We start from the raw sequence: 16,798 nt of genomic DNA, 5'->3' as shown, positions 1-16,798 counted from the left end.
GCGGGAGGGGAGGCGGGCGGGACGTCGCGGCGGCCCTGCCGGGCCCGGCGAGGCCACCTGCTGCGCCGCCCCGCGCGCCGACGGCCGCCGCCTCGTCCCGCCGCCCCGCCCCGCCCCGCCCCCGCCCCCGCCGCGCTGCCTTTCCTGCGGGGACCGGGCTGCCTGCCGCCCTGCTGCCCCCGGGCTCTGCTCCTTCCCCTGCCGCCGCCGCCCAGCTGGGGTGCTGCCTGCGTGTCATCCCCGTGACCCCCTGTCATCTGGCAGGTGCCCGGGCCTGCTGCTCCTCGAGTCTCCGGCCCCCGGTCCTGAACTCAAGCGCAGCCTCCTTCCCTGGCCTTTCCAGGCTTTCGGCCGGAGGCCCCCCTCCAGGGGGTGGGGGTGTACCCCAGCTCCGGGATGCCTCCAGGGGCCTGACCCCAAGTTCCGGGGACCCCCCCTGACTGCCCGGCCCAGGCTCTGTGCTCCCCATCTCCAAGCCTCCGGAGCCCAGGTGGGACCTGCCCCCACCGCTTCCCTGAGCAAAGTGAGAAGGAGCCGCCTTCTGCGCCACCCGCGGACCCGGAGTCTCAGGCCCTTTGGCTGGGGATCCACCTCCCGTGCCCCCTGCACCACGTTTTGGAGACGCCACGTTGGGAGCAACCTCCGAGTGGCCCCGTCCAGCCATGGAAGGGCACCGCCTTCTAGCCTCGCAGCAGCGCAGGCCGGGGAGCCCCGCTCCGGGCGCCGCAGGAGGAAGCGCCGCGGCCAGCCAGGGCCGCCCGGTGGCCAAGGGCTCGTGGGAGCCCCGTGGGGCGGGAGGGGGCTTGTGCAGGCCGCGGGCGGGGGGTGGGGCGGCCACCCAGGGGCAGCAGCAGCCGCGGCCGCCGACCCACCACTGGCCGGTTGGGCCTGCGTTGCCGGGAGCCTCCAGCCCTTTCCTGAGCCCGGGCTCCCGCCCCCTGGTCCCCACGCTCCCTAATCCACGGTGTTCGGCGGGGCGCGGGGCGCGGCGGGGTGGGGTGGGAGGGCTCAGGACAGCTCCGCTGTTGCTGAGGCGCAGAGGAGATTTCTCAGATTGGGAAGAATCCGGAGGCCTTTCCCGTCTGCAGCCTGGCCCTGCCCGCCGTGGCCCCTCGTGCCGGCCTAGGCCTCTGTAGCCCTCCTGTGAGGGGTAATGGGGGACCAAAGCGAGGAGCTCCCCCCGAGGCCGGACCCTGCCCCGGGACTGCCCACGGCCGCAGGTGCTGTGGCTTTCCCTCTGCCCCAGGCCCTCATTGCCTCACAGCGAGCCGGGCCGTGTGGTTTCTGCCCTGCCGCCCCCTGAGCCGAGTCTGACTGTGAGGTGCCGGCTGGGGGCGCCCTTGGCTTGCCCCCTTGCTTCTGCGCCAGCTTGTGGGATCAGCTACTCCTGGAGTGGAGACCAAAGCCTCCTGCCCACATCTGTTGGGCCCATGATCCTTCAAGTCCTCACTCATCAAATATGCCAGCAAACAGCTGTCTTGAGTCACTGGGGGCCTAGAAGGGACTGTGGGGTTTCATGGGGCAAGTGGGCGGGGAGGGTGGTGGCTGCGCTTGCCCCTCCAGCCCCCAGCGTGGGCCCCGTGAGTCTCTGCCTGCCCTTCAGTCGGGGCCCAGCTCCCCGCCCACCCAGTCCTCCCCACACGTGACCTGGCCCTGCACGCACCTGTCTGCAACCACACGGGCCCCACGCCCAGGGAATGAAGGTTCCTGTTTCCAGCTGGTCCTTAGGGCCAGAGCGCTGGAGCCCTGAGTTCGCTCCTGGGGGCCACTTGCCAGCCCCCAACTCCTCGGCGTTACATGTGTCCTCAGGCCAGAGGTGGCTGAGCAGGCGGTGATTCCACTCCGGAGCCAGCTCCCGGGGCCCCGCGGCCCCGCCCACGTCCCAGCGCTACCAGGTCCCCAGCCCTGGCTTCCCCAGCCAGAGGCAGAGGGAGCTGCTCCAATGGTCTTGTGTCATCTGTCCTGTGCCTCTGTCCAGGTCCCCAGTGAAGCCATTGCCTAGACAGCACACACACCCAGGAGCGTCCGGTTCAGCAATGACAGGAAACGGCTCGGGGGAGGGCCCGGCACAAACCCTGCTCCCCCCCCCGCCGCAGACGTGTCGTGGTTGACCCACATCTCCCGGCCTTCCCACACCGGGGCCCCTCCAGCACCCTGTCGGCCTTGTTGCACCCCCTCCGGGGTCGTGCCCTCCTCAGCCTGGAGAACAGCTCAGGTGTCTCGGCCACAGGGGAGGCCCCTGGGCAGGCCCGAGGGAGCCCCGAGGGCGGGGCGCAGCCTGCCGGTCCCCAGGCATGGGGAGGCCCCTGGCGGGCCCCACTGTCTACCTCTGGGCCTTGGTGTCCCTGCCCAGCCCGGGTCAGGCTTCGAGGGCTCCGGGCGCCGGGCCTTCCTTCCGTCCAAGCCCAGGCTCCTCAGGCCCGGCCATGGGGGCAGCTGGGCTTTCTCTTGCTCCAGATTTGTGGTCTCAGACCGCCCCCCACCCCACGCCCACGCCCCGCAGGCTCTGTTCCTGTCCAGGATGCACCTGGTGGCCTCTGGACCTTGACCGTTTGCTCGGGGCCAGCTGGACCACATGAGGGTTAGGCAATGGCAGACCCAGGACCAAGCACCTGGGGTGCAGGGGCCAGCATCCTGTGAACCAACGAGGCCACCCCAAAGTACTCACCAACTTCTCCTTTGAATGGGAGGGGAACCGCACACTTCCTGGGTCTCTGGGATTGAGGAAGTGGGGGACCTCGCAGGGCTCCAGTCTACACGGAGACTAAAGCAGGCCCCAAGAGGCCAGAGTCACGGTGGAGGAAGCTCCCCGAGCCATTTGTAGGCACAGCAGCCCAAGGGCAGCCCTGACCCTCCAGCCCACGCCAGCTTCTGGGGGCCACCCAGCAGCCCCACTAGGAGCTCTGCCTCTGAGCTGATCTGGGCACATCTGGGTAGATGTGGGAACAGGGTCCAGGCAGAAGTGGGGCCTGGCCCTGGGCCAGAGCGGGTCACTCACCACCCTACAAACGGCTCTAAGCCGGGAGCCCGGGCACCAGCAGGCAGCAGCTGCCAGCGGCAGACCAGCGCCCTGCACCCCCGTCCCATGCCCCGCCGGCCGCTTCCCTCCCCCACTTCACGAAGATCAGGTCTGGTAGCAGGGACCAAGGAGGGGCATCTTGGGGGCCCGTCATATTGCAGAGGTGGGACGGGCCCAGTCTGTGGCAGGCTGGTCCTACCTGGGGGTAGGGGAACCCCGGTATCCCAACTCCTGCTGGGCGCAACCTGCTTCCTGCCCAGTGGGTCCTGGTGACATGCCTGTCCTGTGCTCTCCCCCAGCCCTCCTCCCAGGACGGTGACCCCTAAGGAGCCTAGAGGCACACGCTCAATAATGAAGGCATCCTCCAGGGACGCCGGGGGCCGGGGGGCCTTTCCTCGCTCCGGGTCTGGCTCCAGGCTGTGATGTCCCTCCCCCAGCTCTCCCACCTGCCTCCCAGCCCCCCAGCTCGCTGGCGCGCTCCAGGCCCCATCTGCGTCCTGCACTACCCCCCCCATCTCAGGCTCCTGCCTTCCCAACACCCTGGGGCAGCCCAACTAGAATCCACGGTCTACGTGGAAGACCTCTTCTACCTGCCTTGTCCCCCATTTAAAGGACAACCTAAAACAGAACTCAGGCCGAGCCAAGAGTGTGGGAAGTGCAGCCCTGCAAGGATAGGGCCGAAGAGGTGGTCACTGTGTCACTAGGGCAAGGCCACCTATGGCCCAAGACGTCAGCCCTACAAGGCTGTGGAGGGGGGTGAGATCCTTTCTGGTTCTTCTCTCCTGCTTCCACCCATTAAAGCCATCCACTCTCCCCAAAAGGGGTTCTAGGACCTTCCCTAAGTCAGGGTGGAAAGAGTCCCCCCTCCCACTCCCCCCCCCCCCCCAGTGCTGCCCTGGGACGGGAAGCGCTATGTCTAGGGAAGCAGAGCCCCCAGGTGGCCCCAGTGGGCCCCAGGCTGTGAGCAGGCCAGGAAGTCGGGCTAGGAAGGACCCCCTCCGACGGCAGCTGGCATGACAGATAGGCAGGAGGGATGTTTGGGGAAGGCACCCCTCCTGCCGCCGTGCCCGGTGCTGGTGCCCCCCGCACAGAGCCCAACATGCGGCTCGTAGGATGACCTCCATACACTCCAGCGAAGGGCAGTAGCTCCGGGTCTGAGCGAGCGCCCCAGGCCTCACAGCCGGGGAGGGGAGAAGCTGGAAACACCCAGTCCCAGCACAGGCTTTCCCGTGCTGTGACCCCAGAAACCTGGCCTTGGTAGATGCCCGTGATCGTCAGCTCTCCCAGGCCACGTCTCAACTCTGGCTCCCCAGTGTGAGCTGAGTTCCTGGATAGACGCCAGCCCGGGGAAGGGGTCGGGCCCAGGAAAGGCCCCCTAGGTCACATAGCGCATAGCAAGGGGTGGCCCCACAGGCCCTTCTGCAGGTGACATGTAATGTGCAATGTGACAAGGCCCCGTGTTGTCTTGGGCTGCGCTCTGTGGATTCATAATCATTGCACACAAGATGCACAAGAAATAAAGGCTTGACCGGTTTGCTTGCTCTGAGTGGTGTAATTATCGATTTTTCCTCTATGATTTTATATATTCTGAAAACGATCTCCAAGATGATGCACTGTTAGAAACAAAATAACCCCTCAAGGAACCGCGGCCACCCCTCCGTTCCCCGCAACAGCACGTGTCTGGGCTACCGCTGGGGAATGCCAGGGCTTCTGTTCCCGTGGGGGAGCCTGGGCAGCGCTTCTGGGGTCTCAGGCCTGGGCATCTGGCCTGGAGCTCTGCGCGGCAGCCCGGGGAGGGACCTAACAGGCACTAGCACTGCCCCCCCCAGGTCCCTCCCCCACAACATTCGGGGCCAGGAGCTGCAGGGGAGGGGCGGCCAGAGGGCATGCAGCCCAGGCTCACGTGCCCTTGTCCTGCCACAGCCAGTCCCAGAGGCGGCCGGGGTCCTGTTCATACCATGTCAGAGGGGCAGCTGGACGTGTCGAGCCAGAAAAGCCCACGCCTGATGTGTTTCAGCAATTTTAATACATTCAAGAATATTTAATAGGACAAAATTAAAAAGTACTGTCAGTCAGCAGAAGCCCGTGGTTCAGAGATACAGAAATGTAACTGGCCCTTTTGCAGTAAAGCTTGTGCTTGAAGGGAGAAGAGGCAAAATGACTTCCTGGAGGCTTTGTGTTAAGTGCCACTGGACTAAAAGCACCTCACAGTAGCACTTTCAGGTATATATGACCATCTAGAATTATCCCATAAAGCCAATAGTGTTAAAAGGATCCTATTAGAAAAAGAAGTTATGCTTCTAGAACCTTCTTGCCTGCGGACCCACGTGCAAATGTAGGTGGCCTAGCCAGGCTCGCCTGCACAGCTTATCAGGGAGGCAGAGATGGGCCCCTTGAACAGGTTGGGCCTGGTCCAGACACTCCCTGTGGCCGCCCTCTCCCGTCACTGGCCCCAATGGCAGCCTTGTGGGCATGGCCCCATGCCCCCCAGCAGGAGCTGCTAGGGCTGGCTCACTTGGCTAGGAAGGGACAGATGTGTGAACTGCAGACCCGAGAAAGTCTTCTCCTTCATAGGACAAAAAAGCACCCCCCCCCCAACAATAATAAATAAACAAAAACATGGCCGCAGACCAGACCCACTGGGTGCAATCAGGAGCGGAGGCTTCCATGAGGGCAAATGAGAGCAACAGTGGGACTCGGGAAGACCGAGCGGAGACGTGTGAAAAACAGGAACTCTCACCTAACAGTCCCTTGTCTGACAGCACGGCAACTGTCAACAGAGCAAGAGAGGCCAGAACAGAACCCGGTCAGGGAGGATGGGGACAGGTCCCCGCCAGGGTTTTCCCGTGCGCTCTGGGGCTGGGTTCTGCTCACTGAGCCTCTCCCGCCTTAGCTGAAAACAGGCATTTCACAAAAAGCCTCCAGTTAGGGCAGCAGCCAGAGCTGCCAGGTCAGGCATCTGGGCAGGGCTGATGGGCACTTCCAGCCAGCCAGGGGCTATGGGCCAGCAGGCCACACACACACACACACACACACACACACACACAGAGCCCATTTCACAACGAACACATTCTTTCCTAGGCTACAGACACGTCAAACTCCTAGTCTAGAACATCATGCTCGAATGCAGAACCCTCTAGCCCACGTGCTGGCTGGGCAGCCTTCCTTGCATCCTGTGGTGGGGGCAGCGACCTGCTTCCGCTGGTGGCAGCTCTTCCTCATGCTACTTTGCCGGTGCCAAACACGCTGTATTCTAGAAGCAACAAGTCTTGACAATGTTCAAACCAGTTTTAGGCGCACATGAGACGTGGGCTCCCTGTTCCCAAGAAGGGCTGAGTCCCAGCCTGAGAGTCATCTCCCCAGAATCCCTCGTAATAAGGCTTTGGTTCCACCGCACGGAAGGGGTGCTGCTGCGGCTGCCCGTCATGTGGAACCCGGAGGGTGGCGTGGCAGGAAAGCAACTCCATCGCTGGGCTGCGCCCTGGCACCACCTGCTGTGGCTGTGGTCCTGGCGGCCTCCAAGATCCTCTGGCCGGTGTACCCATGCAAGGAGACTTAAGGCACTTCCTTAAATTCTTGCCCAGGAGGGTTTGTTCTGAGTGATGCAGTGACTTTAAATTACCCTGCTGGGCTCCCTCCAGCTGTTCAGCTCTCTGACTTCATTTCTGGCTTTCACAACATGCTAATGTCCAGATTTTGTGTTTTATCTCTAGATTTACTAAAATGATTTAACTTTGGTACTAACAGAACAGGGGCTATTTCCCCCCAGTATTGCTCATAAGAGAAAAACATTTTAACTAGAACTCCTTTTGACCAATTCTTTTGTCCAGAAACCTAAAGCCAGAGCTGGGTTTCCAAGCCCCTTCCGGGCTTAAGGACAGGTCCGCAGTGTGGCATCAAGGGGTCCCCTGGGGCTGTTTCCTGTTGACGGGCCCCGGCCACAAAACCAACCATTCAGCAGCGGAGGACCTGCCAGCGGGAACTCGAGTTGCAATCTGTTAGCTCAAGTTGCAAACACCTAGGTCATGTGGGCCAGGACAGTCCCGTCCCACTGCTGTGGTGATGCACCCCTTGAAAGCAAGCCCACGTCCAGGCCCGCAGCCTGCTCGTGGGGTGTCTCTGCCAGACGCCGAGTTTCCTGTCTGGTTCTCACGGGTGACAGACCCTGTGCTGGCGAGTAGTCGAGAAGAGCTGTGGCTAAAGCTTTCACTAACTCCCTGTGAGCTGCCCACATAATTTTACCCCTTCCCCAAGTTCAGTTGTGCGTGGGCTGGGTTTCACACCCCACGGCACTAATGTAGTTCGATATTCCCTTCAGAGAAAAACCCTGGTGGCAAACAGCATGTGTGATGTGCGCTGGGCCCACACCGACCTGTGGGTTGAGTGCGAGGAGCCAGCCATGAGCCATGGGCCACGGAGGCCCGAGTTCTCCTGACTCAGAGTCCCTGGCTGAAGGCTCACACGCTGCAGGGCAGCCCAGAGAGTCGCTGAAAGCTTTACGGGGTGCATAGCTAATGGTGTTGGTGTCACTTGGTAACGGGGAAGAGTCCTCCTTCTGGTGTGCTCAGGTTTCGAAGTACTTGTAGATTGCCGTCACATAGAGCATCACGCTCTGCCAGTCAGGCCGCTCGGTCCGCACCATTTCATTAATGTCCTGGTGGAGAAGGAAAGAACCAGGTTAGAATCCCGGGTCACATCGGGGCCCACCCTGACAAGCTCCCCGACAGCTGCACAGGCCCTGGCACCAGGCAGGGCCTCCGACTCCGGACCAAGCCGATCATACCCGCCAAAGGCCTGGCCAAGATGTCTGCTCCATTGCTACCAAGTGTGCCCGTTAAGTGTCCACACAGTCCCTAAGATGCCTGTCTGTGCCCAAGCCCTGCCCCGACCCCCACCCTACGGCGCCCCTGTCTCTGGCCACGGCCCTCCCAAGCTGGCTGTCATCTTCTCTGGGGCCTTGTTCCCTGCCTGCCTCTTTCCTTGGTGGCTTCTGAGAGCCTCCCTCACCCCAGTCTCTGTCCTAGGAGGGTCTCTGTGGGCCCAGGGCTCCCAGAACTCAGCTTTCCAATGCCCTTCACCATGGCAACCATCTGAAATCATCAAAGACACTGTTCTCTAATTGTATCCTGCAGAGTAACAGTCCTCTGTGAGATGCAGCTGATGAAAATGAACGTGGGAAACCCAGGACTTGGATATGGGACTGGGAAGCCCCCCAAAGAGACCACTGCTGCTGAAGAACATCTGTGACTTTCCAGGGGAGCCATGCTCCAAGGCGCTGCTCTGAGAGGTTCCACGGGTGAGGCCACAACCAGCAGGATGGAATAGGCCACCCACTGGTGACTTGGTATAGAAAAAAGAAAACATGTTTGTTCAATATAAGATTCTGACTAAAAGTTTTTTAGGGTGGGGATATGGCCTACTTTTTTTATGTTGGAACTTTACACGTGTTGTAACATACCCAGAACCCAGAAAACATTCCAATAATGGGAACTTCTCTTTCTCTCTGTACAACTGAACAGAGGTCACCCTAAACAAGCCTATTTCTTCTATCAAGTCAGAAGATACACTTCTGGAACTCTACGGGAACACTCCTATGGGGTGAATACGAATGTAAACACTTCTTCAAAGCCACCCAGCTGTTAAGTCAGGTGAGGGGTGCCTGGGCTCAGTGACCTGGCCCCGTGGAGCTCTCACTCTGCGGGACTCCCCGGGCTGCGTGTCCCTGGCTGACACCGCAGGACCGAGTTTACATAAAGTAAGTGTCACTGGGTGTGGAAGGACTGGCTTTGCATCTGGACACCGTGATGAGGCGAAAGCTGACAGAGGAGCACGTCTGTTGTGAGCTACTGCGCGTACTGAGCAGAGGCCTGACGACCCTGAAACACGTAGGCTTTCCACAACTCCTTTCTCACGCCGTGAGCAGCGTTTGCCACGGCCCCCATGAAGTGCCAGGAGCCCCCGCTCGGCCTCTAGTGCCTCCTTCCTCGCCCCACTCACCTCCCCTCTCCCTCTACTTTGACAAAAGGCAGACACACCTGTGGGAATGTGCCTCTGACAATGACTTTTATAAACTGGTTAGCATTTTTCTTCTGAATCCAGGATTCAACTAAAAAAAGGTGACTCTAAAGAAGTCAGAGTTGCCGGGGCCGTGGTCAGGATGACACTACCCATCTCAGGGTGCTTCACGTGAGGCACGAAACACCCAGAGGACTGAGGTAAGCCCTGCCTGTGCCCCTTCGACGGGACACTCACTCGGCTAACCAGGGCCTGCATGCACCCCCTTCGCCACCCAGCAGCCTCCTGATCATCAGGCCCCCACACCACCCGGGATCTCCCTTAATGAGAAGGAAACTCTTCCTAACAAAAAGGAGGGGCCCGGTCAGTGACTCACCAGTGTGGATTTGATGCCGACGCTCTCAGCCGCCTGGAAGGCCAGCGTGAAGTTCCTTCGCTGTAAAAGAAACTGTGTGACCAGAGTGGACGAGCAAGATCAGGAGAAGGTGACTTTCGCCACTCATGATGCTAGGCAAGGTGACAGCCACTTCCATTTGGTACCAGAACAGCCCTACAGCGGAGCCCCAGTACCCCCCATGGACCCAGACTGCCTCTCTGTAGGACCTACCCGCTCCTCCTGTGACCTGCCATGGAGCAGTCTCTACATACTCGGTTTTTCCTCACTGTGCAAAAGGGGACTTTCGATACATTAGTCCTGAGCCGCCTGGACCCAGACCCCAAAAGCTGATCAGAAACGCCTGTCAGGTGAGCTCTCTCCCCAGGGGAAGGAGGGGGGGGGGCATCTTCAAGTGTTATCTGAAGGCAAGAGCAGACCACAGAAGGGCTCAGGCCTGGGACCTCTCCCAGCGCCCATCTGGACAGGGGCTGCCCCGACCCTGTCCCCAACCCTGTCCCTGGGCAGCTCCCTCAGTGAGACACTTGGACTGGACTACAGGGGGCTGGCAGGAGGCTGGCCTGATGCGGGAAGCACTACCCAGACCACTCCTGCCTTAGGCGGCCAGTTCTTGGTAAACCCCCCATCCTAAATGTCATTATCAAGGAAGGCTGGCCAGTCCCACTGGGAATGTAGTAACCTGGGGAATGCTGCAACCCACTAAATGTCCCACACAAGGTAGGTCAGGACACTGTGACCTACCCCCCTGACTGCAGACTGGGCTGGCTCAGCACAAATAACTCAATCCCAGAATAAGACCAAGCTGGGATGGGGCTGCTGTGAGCCAGCACTATGGTGGGGCCCTGCTGCTGTAAGGACCTGCCTCTCTTGTGTGGTAAGGACGCCAGGGGCTGGGCTGTTTCACAGCCAGCCTACCTTATCTTGGCTGTTCAGCTCTTGATACGGAATGTGAGCCGGAAGGTACGTATGCAGGAGAGCACAGAAGGCCAGCCCGTCATTCCAGCTGCTGCTGAAGTTTGTAATGTCAATATTCTGAAGGAAAGGAAAGAAACATGTAAGTAACACACCTTGTGATCTTCTCAGGAGCATGCTGAGGAGGGGAAGGAGGCTTCAGTGCCACATGGCCTCCGAACCCCAGGCAGGGGAGGCTCTGGAGAAGGCACAGTGGGCTAAGGGGGCCACGTCCCAAGACGGACAGGCAGCCTTTTCAGCAGTTGCCCACACCCCCAGGTCACTGCCATCTCCCCCTCACGGAAGGACCGTGGGCGCAGGGAGCTCGTCTGGCAGCTCAGCAGCCTTGTGGGGCCCTGGGGAGCAGAGGTCCTATGTTAAGAAGTTATGATTCAGCCTCGAGGCGCAGATTTACAGTCCATCAAAACCTGTGTGTTCTGAGGACGTCAACAGCTGCCTTCTTGCCTTAGGAGACGCTGGGAGCCGAGGCACGCTGGGGCTCTGTGCTTTCCCAAAGAGCTGCTCCGCAGACCACCTGGACTTCCTCCTACTTTCCACATTCATAGTAAATTACTTGCAACTATAAAAGTAACATATTCAGAATAGCTGACTAATTGATAACACAGTCTGGCTGATAAGTAGCCTTTACCCTTATTTGCAAGAGTTCTTTTAAAGTTGAAACTCCACAGTTAAATTTTGGAAACTCACACATTTTATATAAATGCCGCAAACTGAGCAAGAGGGCACTTCCCAAGTATCTCTTGTTTGCGGCCCCAGTTTCCTTTGCACAGACTTCAACTGCATCAATGGTCAGCTCCTAGGGGCTGGGAAAGCCCACGTTTTATTAGAGAAGGCAAACCACCCACTCCTGGATACAGGTTCCCACTACTCCCGGGGACAAGTGATCACAGCAACACAAATACTATGCGTACGCATAGAGTTTAAAACCTCTGCAATCCCTCACCCCAGGTTTTCAAGCTGTCAGGTCCTCCTGCCAAGTAGGGGACCTGGGGCTCATGGACAAGAGGCAGGTGGGGAGGATAGAACCGGGCTGGCAAGTGGCCCTTCCAGGAAGACAGCCTCAGTCCAGACTCCCAGTGCTCCGTCAGTCCCCTTACAAAAGCAGCAAGGAGTGTGGAAGTGCACAGGGCTGAACTTCTCATCAGCTTCATCATCAAAATGATTGGTCTGACCCCTGACTGCAGACACTCAGAATGCTGCCCTGTGTGGGGGGCTTCTACTCAAATACAAGTCTTCAAAAAGGCAGCAGCTCTGTGGGCAGTTATTCCAGAGGTCATTTCCCCTCTGTAACCTGATTATCTGGGGTGGACGGTCTCGCCTATCTGGCCTGAAAGCATTGTTCATAAACTGTGGTGAGAAAAATTACCAGATTAAAGCACAAAAGGATGCAAACCTGCCAAGAGTCACAGGGAAGGTCTCAGTAAGCTTTCAGGGCCATCTGACTCAGCCTCTAAGAGCAACCCCCCCCACCCCCACCCCCGTCACCAGGGCCTGCAGGTCCTCCCTGCCTCCAGCCTGTAGTCCTCACACTTCCTGGTGTGAAGACACAGTCCAAACAAGCATTCCTGTCTCATTCTCCACAGGCCCTCACTCCAGTGGACGATGATAGTCACCCCTCCTGCGAGGGCGCCGTGCAACCAGAGGTGTCCGACAGTCACTGCTGATTGCTGCCATAGCAAACTGGCCTCTTTCATCTCATCTGAATCTCAGGAAGCAGCCAGCCAGGGGCCTCTGTGCCATCTGGGAGGAAACTGGAACCAGCGAAGGGAAGTGACCTGTCCAAGGTGCTGGGCTGGCAGCAGGGAGGACAGGGTGTCATTTTAATTCCATTACCCAGGAGCAGTTTTAGGTAAGAAGGCTGGGGCTCAAGGAGGCCCAGGTTCCAGAGCTGATCTGCGTGGTTATTCAAACTCAGGCTTGTCCAAAGCCCGTCCAGGCTCCTCCTAGCATCCCAACTAGATCTCATGACAAGCACCCTGATCAAAGAGCCGAGGGCACAGCGTACCATCGCATGGATGGCAGGGCAAGCAGCTTCTTATCGTGTCCAAGCCCTGTGCAAGGCAAACGGCAACATGTGGCTGCTGAGGACTCTCAACCCTTGCCCCCAGAGGCTACATTCATTTCTGGAGGAAAACAAATCTCCATTTCCTGCCGCCGCAGCCCCCTCTCCAGCTGAAAGGCGGGTGTCTGGCAGAGCCGCCTACGTGCCTGGCCTCCCCACACCACGAGGCAAAGGCTCCTGCACCAGAGGAAACGACTGCGCCCCAGCTCCCCAGCTGTGGGAACCCCAGCCTTCCCTAGCTTCCTTAACACAAACCCAACCTCAAGCCTGGAACCTCCAGGCTGAGCAGTGACTTCATTTACAAAACATGCCAAAGAAATTTAAACAATGAGGAAACAATGGCTTCGTGGGTTCCAGGGTAGGGGGAGTTAACTTTGAAGTACCTGACAGCCAAACTTCCAAATCAAAACAAAGTCCCAGCCCGGGCAGGCTGGCGGGTGTCACTCTTCCCCCAGCTGGAGGGAGCCAGTCTGGGTGCTGTACCCAGCAGAGGACAGAGAGGCCACTCCGTACCGAACCCAAGTGAGACCTCTGCATGCTCTGCCACCATCCCTCCACCTCCTCAGCCTTCCAGAGAGACCTTGGGGGAAAATGAGGCCAGGGCCTCAAGGGAGGTGGAAAAATGCTGAGAATGAGAAAGCAGGCCCCAGAGAAGGCTGCCACCACCGCCAGCCCCTGCCACCACAGCAGCGCAGGGCCTGCACCCCCTCTGCTCCCCATCTTACCTCTTGTTTCATTGTTTCTGATGCTCAGGGCTGAAAAAAGCAAACTACTAGGAAATAATGCAGACTGAACAGAGAAAAGTCTATGTAAACAACAAAGCTTGTTCTCTGAGGCCAAAAAGAGTGCTAGAAAATCCAGATGGGAAGACAGAAAAGGTCCCCTGGCTTCTCTGGAGCTCTTACTTTTGCAGCTATTAATTTAGTTTTAAGAAGCCACTTCATCACAAAGTTCAATTATCTGTAATGGTCTTGACATTCACAGATATGCTTTTTGACATGTTTCTCTCACAAAAGTTGTCTAGGAGTGGCCTCTTTATTTTTAAAAAGTGGCATTTTCGATGCCTAAGGAGAGTCTTTAATGGTAAAGCCTATGTGCAGTTCCCTCTGGGCAGAAGGACCCATTTACACTCTGCAGATCAGTGCAGGGCTGCGGCAGGGTCAAGGGCCTCACCCCTACACAGACAGCTTCTTCCGCAGGCCACCCAATACCTTTAAAATAAACTACTCTTAAAGCCCAAAACATGATGTTTTGAGGTGAATATGCACACTAATGGAAGGACTTTCTACTGGTCATTCTTCACAGGCAATGGTGCCAAGCTCTCTAGGAAGAAAATAATTTTCTTTTTAATAGAGTCAATGGAACATACTAGTAATTATAATGCAAGTTTCTAATTAATAAATTCAGATTTTGCACTTGGTTTTCAGGTCAATTCAGGGCTTTTCTACTCTCCCAGATAAGTCTATGTTTGGATTAGGCGGACAAGAACAAGAGGGCTATGATATGTGCAGGAACAAAAGTTCAAGAAAGCTTTCAGCACAGACTCAACTGAGGCGCACGTCCTCCCATCCAGGAAATGTCCACTGAGAGATCTGATGGGGCAGATGGACGTGGCCTGCTTCACAAGCCCATCTGCTGTCCTTTCCACTATCATAAAAACACAGACCTAGACTCATAAAATCGCCCAACGCCTCCCACCCCTCCACAGGACTGGCTGGGCGTTTCCCACTTGCTCCTTCCGGAGCTGAGCCACAATCCCTCTCCTGCTCCTAGGACTTAAGATCAGATGCGGCCTTCAGGTGGCCCACTCTCGTGCCCTTGCACACACTGAGCGCTGAGGGGTGGAGAAAGAGACAGAAAACGTTACACAAATCTCCACAGAAAAAGATGAAAAAAGTCATAAAACATCTTAGAAATGTTTTAATTTGTCTGTTTAATTAAGGGCCATAAAATACACCCCCAAATACCACATGTTATTTAAATAGTTATTAAGGTTCTGATCTATTTAAGGAAATGCCACTTTTATGGGCATAGGGCAAGAAGCCAAACACCATGATTCACCCTCCTGCTCACACCGATTTCCTTAGGCCCGTCTCAACAGTTGACAGTGGTGTCACTGGCCCAAACACAGGCAGAGGCAGAGTCCTTCCCATGACTGAAGATGCTGGGAATGCCACCTGCTGGGGGGTCACAGCCCAGCCTTCAAGAGGTACAAGTGCATTAGAAACAAAACCCCTAGCCAACTGCCTCAGCCCCAGACCATGGGGGCAAGATCTGGAGGGAAATCTGAAAAGTAGATGGGGGGACCTTTTTCTGGGTGGTATGGAAGGGGGATGTGATGTCTAAAAGAGAGAGATTGGGCAGCCTGGGTGGCCCAGCGGTTTGGCGCCGCCTTCGGGCCGGGGTGTGATCCCGGAGACCTGGGATAGAGTCCCACGTCAGGCTCCCTGCATGGAGCCTGCTTCTCTCTCTGCCTGTGTCTCTGCCTCTCTCTCTGTCATGAATAAATAAAAACTTAAAAATTAAAATTAAAATAAAATAAAATAAAATAAAAATAAAAGAGAGGGAGAAAGACATCAAAAGACAGTATTTACCACTCCTGGTAGTGTTAAATACAGAAGGCCCCAGAAGACTCTGGAAGTTAACAAGCAAAACCTACTTGGTGCCCAAGGCTGCCTCGGTGTAAACTGGCAGGTCCACTCTGGCTGCAGATCTAAGGGTGTTTCCCTGGGGACTTTAGTGCTGTCTCCTTTATGAAGTTTAGCCAAGCTTTGCTTTAGGTCAGGGGAGGGGAGGAAAGAGCCGGGGAGGGGAGGGCAGGCAGCACACATCCGTGAGCCTTGCTCATCATGAAGTCCAGGTGTTGGAACTACGGGGTAACATGGGAGCAAGGAAGGAAGCCAGGGCAGACAGCCCAGGGTGAGTCGACAATGCTGAGGACCCGGCCCTGCATCTTATGCCCCTTGTCAGAGAGGAGGTTCCAACAAGGACCTTCCATCTTTGTTGTGCAACAGAATCACCTGCAAAGCCTTCTCAAAGCAGCATGCTCAGGTCTACCTCAGAGGCCGACCCAGCTGTCTGGACATTATTTTCTTTAAAGGTCTCCTGATGACCTGAGCCAGGACCACTGATTTGAAGACTGATGGGTACAAATGCAGCAGATGGGAACATTGAAAAGGTCAAATTTGGAGTCCATGGTGATGCTCACAGAAGCACACCCAGCCCAGCTAGAAACCACTCACGATCCCCAGTGCTAGGAAATCAAGGGAGAGGAGCAAGCACCACATGGAACTTTCCTGACCAAACTGCACAGCAAAGCCATTAAACAGCTGACAAAGGAGTGTGCCTATGAGGAGGAATTATAATGAAGCAAGAGTGATTGGCAGAAAAGGAAACGCGTCGCTTGGCAAGAACGATGATAAGTGGCCAGTGCCACCTGAGAGAACCGGTCCTGCTCTGCTCTACCTGGAGAGCCGGACACAACTCCACAGCTGAGGGGTTTCTGCCAAACACTGAAACTGGAATCAGATCTAACTTCTAGTGCTATCTTCAGCTTATACCAGAGAGAACAACACAGGGACGTAGTTCTGTAAGATACATGTTCCTTCAAGAAGACAAACTGAAGGGGAGGGGGTGAGGTAGAGGGTATATTTTCTAGATTGACTTAAAAGGAGTATATTATCCAAATGCAATGTGTGAACCTTATCTAGACCTTAATTCTAGCAAACCAACTATAAAACCATACTTCAACTGGGAAGTTTAAACTAAATGTGAGAGGACATTCAATAGCTGGGAATTGTTCTGGAAGCCTCCAGGTGGGGGGTGGAGAGTTCAAGGACTGTGTGCAATGACTTGTGCCTGGGGGATGTGTGCACAGGATCCCTTTTCCACTCTCATTACTTTAGGGGGTATCTGAAAATTTCCATGAAAAACCAAACTACAACTCAACAACCCAACTGAAAGACAAACAACCCAACTGCCCAAATGCAAAATTGGCAAAGGATGTGAACAGATATTATTCCAGAGATGACAGACAGATGGCTAACAGCACACAAGAAGACACTCAACTCCATCAGTCAGGAGGAAGTGCAAATAAAACCATCAAGAGCTACCACTTCATACCCAACAGGACACACATTATTTTACAAAATGGAATAACAAGTGCTGGCAAGGATGTAAAGAAATGAGAACTGCACACTGCTGATGGGAATGTAAAATGCTGTAGCTGCTGTGGCAGTTCCTTGGTAAGTCACACAGAGAACTGTCAGGTGACCTAGCATGTCCACTCTAGGCATACATCTAAAAGAAGTGAACACCGGTGTTGAAACAAATACCT

General features: G+C 56.5%; 1 protein-coding gene across 7 annotated transcripts in view; it reads right to left on the bottom strand.

The window, feature by feature from the left end:
- Positions 1 to 5,026: 5,026 nt before the first annotated feature.
- SPECC1L (sperm antigen with calponin homology and coiled-coil domains 1 like) overlaps positions 5,027 to 16,798 on the bottom strand; it is a 132,783-nt gene continuing 121,011 nt past the window's right edge. For 6 of the 7 annotated variants that reach the window (XM_025474699.3, XM_049101919.1, XM_025474692.3 and 3 more), the window contains 3 exons: positions 10,344 to 10,460; positions 9,411 to 9,470; positions 5,027 to 7,673 (listed from right to left, as the gene is read on the bottom strand). In XM_025474699.3, coding sequence (XP_025330484.3) covers positions 7,584 to 7,673; positions 9,411 to 9,470; positions 10,344 to 10,460 — 267 coding nt within the window. In that variant the 3' untranslated portion in view covers positions 5,027 to 7,583. Of the gene's footprint in view, positions 7,674 to 9,410; positions 9,471 to 10,343; positions 10,461 to 16,798 lie in introns of those variants that run through there. The other variant, XM_049101921.1, reaches the window with a different exon arrangement.

The sequence above is a fragment of the Canis lupus genome, chromosome 26 (assembly GCF_003254725.2).
Source record: "Canis lupus dingo isolate Sandy chromosome 26, ASM325472v2, whole genome shotgun sequence".
In the NCBI taxonomy this organism is placed as follows: domain Eukaryota; kingdom Metazoa; phylum Chordata; class Mammalia; order Carnivora; family Canidae; genus Canis; species Canis lupus.
This window is presented reverse-complemented; position numbering and strand designations above follow the sequence as displayed.